At 32.4% G+C, this 6,312-nt stretch overlaps 1 protein-coding gene across 1 annotated transcript in view; it reads left to right on the top strand.

Moving 5' to 3' along the window:
• RanBP3 (ran-binding protein 3) overlaps positions 1 to 2,189 on the top strand; it is a gene marked incomplete in the record, with an annotated part of 9,109 nt that extends 6,920 nt beyond the window's left edge. Inside the window, 3 exon segments of the mRNA XM_067052102.1 lie at positions 14 to 163; positions 613 to 708; positions 1,433 to 2,189. Coding sequence (XP_066908203.1) covers positions 14 to 163; positions 613 to 708; positions 1,433 to 1,543 — 357 coding nt within the window.
• Positions 2,190 to 6,312: the final 4,123 nt, after the last annotated feature.

The raw sequence follows: 6,312 nt of genomic DNA, 5'->3' as shown, positions 1-6,312 counted from the left end.
TTTTTTTTTTCAGATTAACTGTAAACTGTTTTCATGGAGCAGTTGTAGTTGGACGGAGCGTGGCAGAGGCACCTTACGAGTAAATGATTTACCTACTTCTCCAGGCAGTCATCGGCTCATAGTAAGGACTACTGGAAGTTTAAGAGTTGTATTAAACACAAAGGTTAGTTCATTACTGTCTTAATTTTAATGTGAGTTGCAGGTTTTTGGTTGTTAATAATTTATTGTAGTTAGCTAAATAACTGGTCTTGCTTAGTAATTGAAGACATGAAAGACATTAAGGTGTTGTATATTTAAATTTTTGAGAAGATGATAAAGTTGTTTTTTACCGACATGGTCTATCATATCCACTGAGAAATCGTGTGATTAACTACAAATCTTTGGTTCTTTTGTTGCTAGGCAAAATTAAGCTCAAGAAACTTTCGTTCACAAAACAAATTTATATTTCACAAATTCGTCACAAAACATCATGCACTCATATCTTCTATTCTAAGAATCATCACTATTTCATATAGTTTTTTTTTTTTAATATTATTAATCACTTATAATGATAGTATTGATAATAATCCTATTAATCACTTCCTCTTATTGTAAACATTTTTTCTGTTCTAGATATGGGCTGGAATGACAGTGGATAGAGCCAGTGTAAAAAGTATGAGGATAACTGCTATGGACAGTAATGGTGTCGTTAAGGTGTTTTTAGTTATGGTAAGTTGACTATATTTAGCTTTCTATCGTTTAATAAATTATCAAATTTCAATTTTTTCTGCATTGTTCTTAGCAATACATCATATAATATGGTTGGAGTGTGATAGTAATTATGTCAACATCCTTAGTCCTGTTAAAACTCTCATAGTATGTTAATTCTATTAAAACAATTAAAAAATGTTTCAAATTGTTATGTAATGGATTATTAATCATTTATTACATCAATAAATAACAAACAATAAAAGAGTGTTTCAGAATCATAACAATACATAACATTGTAATGGAAATCTATATAAGCTAACATGGTACATATGATAACAAAGAAACTCCTACAGTTTTAGAGCTGCATTAAAACATATTCTGAAACATATATACATCACTACAGAGAGAAAAAGCTGACTACTTACATGCATCTCCTGCACTACCAACAGTGATAAAATACATTTCAAGGAGGCTTATCAAATTCTTAGATAGCCTCTTATGCTCCAATAACCAACTAACTTTGAGATTGATAGGCTTGGTACAAATGTGGTAAAAACACTCAAACAGCCTCAGTCTAGACTTAGTATTATTTGACAAATCAGATCAGATTTTGGCTTGTAGTTGCTGATAAGCTGTTGGATTATCCAACCTGTTAGATCATTATATAAACTTAAAATAGTTCCATAATTAAAATTTTTACATTTTGCTAGTTTCATTCTTTTAATTTATATATGGTTTCCAGGCTAGCCCAAAAGAAATGGACCAACTCCAAAAATGTTTAGAATGGCGAGTAAGCAATTTGAAAAAAAGTGAAGAAGGACCTCCCAAAAAACTAAAACCTGATGACAGCTAGTAAATAATAAATTAATAAACTAGAATATTTTATAATGTGATAAAACTGAAGCTCCCTCTTTTAGTTCTGGACATTGCTTGTTTTTTTTTTGTTTTGTGTTTTCAATCGAAAATGTGATATTTTGTTTCAAAACCTGTAGTTTTTATTTGATAATATTTAAAGTGGTATACATATCCTATTAATTGGATTATTCAATTTATGCGGAATTAATTTAATTGTAAATATCTTTATTTCACTCTGTTACCAATATACCAATAAATAAAAACTGATTTATTAACTAACCATTTGTAAAAGAAAAGATATATCAGTTATGGAAATCAGCTTGATTTTTATCCTGATTGTCACCCTTGAGAAACTTTAATCAATTTTGTATTATATCATTATTTTAATTTTATTATTCTTATTTGAAATTAGACTTAGTGGAAGTAATTGTATGAGAATTTTTTCCTGAATCCATCTGATAAACAGGAGGTTAATTCTTACTGTTCCCTTCTAATCTCCAAAAAAAAAGTAAATAAATAAAATACTCTGGTACCTTTCAAAATTTAGTGGCATTAAGATAGACAACTTTTATAACTTTTGTCATTTTTGTTAATATTAGGAATAACTAAAAAAAATAAAGATATGAATTCCATATAGTTGCAATCATGGGCAAGAATTTTTTTTTCCCCTTCCTTTGATCTTCATAAATGTAAACCTAAACAAAACTTTCTCTTACTGGAATCGGACAACTGCATCATAGTCTATAAAATCTTACTTCTGTGTGTCATTGCATGCCCTATGTTTACAAAGTACTCTGTATTTTTCATAGTATTAAGATATATACTAAACTATAGAACTGATCGTTGGTGGATTTAGTTGAACATTGACATAATATAATGGAAAAGGTGGCCAGTGGAGAAGAGAACACTAATAAGTAAATCTTATTCTATTTGTGCCTGTGTTTTGGCCTGAATTTCAGGTCTTCACTTGAGCTAAGTATAAACAACTGTAGTAGAATAAAGAATATGGTATAGTGTGTGCAACACAACCTTTACTTGCCATTCTACTTTGAGTTCAAATTGATCCTTGCCAATTCCAAAACTTCTTTGTAATTCACAATCACAATCCTCTTATTTATAAGTTAAGTAAATAAATAACTATGTCTTTATATTTCCATGGCTATTATGACAATAGTAAAAACATTTTGATTATTTTCTCAGTAACTAGGAAAACAGGAAAGCATTTATTTTTACCTGTAGTTTATTACCAAATTCCTTCATACTTCATATTTGTCAATTGCTTTCTTACTGCAAGCAATTAATCTCAAAATGAAAGATGGTTAATTATTTCAAATAAAGAAAAATCAAAAGTACTTCATAGGAAGCTTTTTTGAAATTCTGGCATTTAATCTCTGTCAGACTATGGTAAAGTTGGTAATATAAAGTGGGACTTTAGGTTAGTCGATATTAAGCACCAAACACATGATTTCAGTTGGTTTTCCACTGTCATGCTGACTATTATGCGAGACTTGGTTATTTGGACCCAAGTGACTGGAAAACGTAATTCCATTGAAAATTCAGATTCAAAATTTTTCATGCTCACAATATTATCTCTTACCATATATTTCAAATCTAGGTATGGGAAAGTAAAAACAATAAAATCAAATAAAGAAAGTCACAAATAATATGGGTGCATAAGTAATTTGAATATATATTAAACAAATATAGCATGTATTAAAAACAATTATGGAAGAAATTTTTTTGAAAATTAAAATAGTATTTATACAAGGCATCCCAGGATACATCTTTACCTCTAGTCTCTACAATTTTTGAAATATTAATTTGATTTTCCTGGGTCATAACTGTAGCTCTACCTTATGAGTATATTATGGATTTTTTTAACCTCTAGCCCACCTTACTTTGAATTTTCCAATGGGATAGGGTCTTGTTCTTTACTGTTGTTGATATAAATTGGATTTTAAGATGGATTTGTTCTGTGGGTCCACTACAAAAAATATTTCAGCCACCCTGGACGGATTTCAACCGGGATAGCTTCTGACTCCAGATTGTTAAGATCCTGATCCTTTACCTTTTTGTTTATTCCATACCTTTTTATCTTCAACTTTACAGTATACAGGATGGTGATGTCTTGGAGGAATGAGTATAATGGTGAAGGTTAGCTGCTAGAAAGAGTAAAACCAAAAAGTGCATCAGAGGAGTTGTGGAGGGGTATAGTCTCCTGCAAAAGATGTCCCTAACTATTTACAGTGCTATATCCATTGTACAATAATAAATAATAAAGACAAAAAAATAAGGTGAATAATAATAGTTACATAATTAAAGAATGAAAGGAAAAATAAACAAAAACAAAAGATAGTGATTTAATTAATAATGGAGGAATGGCTGAGGAGTAGTGGAGGGGTATAGTCTCCTGCAAAAGATGCCCCTAACTATTTACAGTACTATATCCATTGTACATTTATAAATAATAAAGACAAATTAACAAAAGAAGGTGAAAATAATAGTTACATAATTAAAGAATGAAAGGAAAAATAAACAAAAACAAAAGATAATGATTTAATTAATAACAAAATAATTAACTTATACTGAAAAGGAAAGAGGAAAAATAATATTGAAATAAAATAATACAGAGTTTATAGCAGCATGTTTTTCATCTGCCTGGGCTTCAGTCTTTATTATGAGATTGGATGCCTGTATTGTAAGCCACTACATCTACAACTGGTGGTAACTGGGAATGGACATTCTGAAACCTTTTTTTTTTTTTTTTTTATTAAATCATCTATGGATTCCACTTATTTCCAGATGTAATTGACTTTTTCCTTGTGGAGTTCTGGCATAGATTTGTCTGAGGATGTATCTTTTGTTTTATGTATTATTTTTTAGAATTTGTATTTTCTAGGGGTTATAAGGGAGAAGTTAGTAATGACGGTTTACTTCAGGAGGATCCATGACCGGTATTTAGTGAACTGAAGAATAAAACACTATACCCTACAGCAATCCAGGTGGACTTCTCTGATTGCTGGTTAACAAGTCCATCGACTTAACCAGGAAGAATTTCCACGAACATCCGTCCAGATTCATTCTCTAGCAGGTAGCTGGCGTCTGCTTATTCGCTTTTATCTTCTATGGTTGCTCGATCTCAAGTGGTCGAGCCCTTAGCGTAAAGTACATCGGCCGACCTGCTCCTTCCACCTATAAATGAACTCCCTGAAAAAAGAATAGTTCACCTCCTATATTCATCAATCGGGGAGGAAGAAGATCTAGATTTTTCTTAATAATCTGGCACGGTGTACTTCTATGGTCCTCTACTATTTCAGGAACTTCACACTTGTGGTACCGGGAAGTCGATGTTCTTCCCAAACCTTTGCAGGAGGAAGGGGGAGGTCCTCTACAGGGTACCACCCTATTCTAATTATGGTAAGGGGTTGTATATGGTAGAATATATTAAGGCCTCATGAATCGGCAAGAGCACACGATCGTAATTGGAATACATTTTTTTGTGTTGCTGTTAGTACCCTATAAAAGAAGCAAATTGGACAGGAGATTGCACGTTTCTTCTGTTGCAAGACTGAGCCTATTTCACTATCTTATGCATAATACAGTTGCTTTCTCCAACGATTGAATGACGGGCAAGTTTTACCGCTTCACCCAAACTTTCGTTGTTTTTTTCTAAGGTTTTGTAAGTTAACTGTAAGCTTGTAAATATAAAATCTGCCCCTATCATGGATTTTCTAATATCCATTTGTAAAGCCAGCAAAGACCGAAATCTAAGTGTTGCTTGACTTTGACTTCTCCTTAAAACTTTATGGGGGTGTCATTTGCTACCATCAATATGAATTCGGGTTTGTCACCTTTTATGAGGACATCGAACAATGGATATTGAAAAATCGGGAATTTGTTCATAATGAATAGGCCGGTTGAGAGTTAATGGCACCGGTATCGGGTCATTATGGTTCCTTTTTTTTTTTTTTATTTGTCACCGTTTATCTTCTTTTCCTATGAAAAAGATTGCTCACATTTATACGCATTATCTTTGTCTATGGTGTTAATAATGAAGTTAGTATAATTATATAATTTATTTATTTTTCTGCTAGATCTACAGTGTGACGAACGGTAGACTGCTAATATTACACCCTCTGTCATTCCCTCTTGCTTCCTAACTCAGCCAGTTTACAGATTAAACCATCTAGTCGGGATGTATCGTTACTCGGGTTCACAGTACATATGTTTTTGAGCGAATCGACTTCATAAATTTGGTCTGCGACTTCTGCTAGTTTTTCTAGATTTGTAGTGCCAATGGACACAAGGAAAGCCTGTGTGTCTCAAGAGAGTTAGCAGAACCATCGAGTTCTGACTACATCCAAACACACCGTGCTACCTTTAAATTGTTTCATTTGACGTAATTATTGGGAAGGCTCCTCGTTCTCAAGTTGTTGTTTTTTTTTTTGTTTTTTTTATGATTCTTGGAATCTTTTCATTATTCGATTCATGTATGTATGTGTGGTACTAGTGCAAGGCTGTTTGACTATGTGGACGACTTGCCTTAAGACATCAAAACCATTGAGGAATTATAATTCCGGAGTTTGTCATTATCCTAGTTATTCTACAGCAAGGAACTGTTGCGTCAATCCTGCCAAACCATATTCATTCCCAATAGCGATGTACGATGCCGTCTGTTTTTTTCCATCGCTGCAATCTAATAACTTAATCAATTTGTTCCACCATCTTCACTCATGCTGGTGGTCGAGGTGTAAGCTTCAAGAAACA

The sequence above is a fragment of the Halyomorpha halys genome, unplaced genomic scaffold, assembly GCF_000696795.3.
Source record: "Halyomorpha halys isolate HHAL.00 unplaced genomic scaffold, Hhal_1.1 Scaffold5289.1, whole genome shotgun sequence".
Classification (NCBI taxonomy): domain Eukaryota; kingdom Metazoa; phylum Arthropoda; class Insecta; order Hemiptera; family Pentatomidae; genus Halyomorpha; species Halyomorpha halys.
Note: the sequence above shows the minus strand (reverse complement) of the source record. Positions and strands in the feature narration are given on the sequence as shown.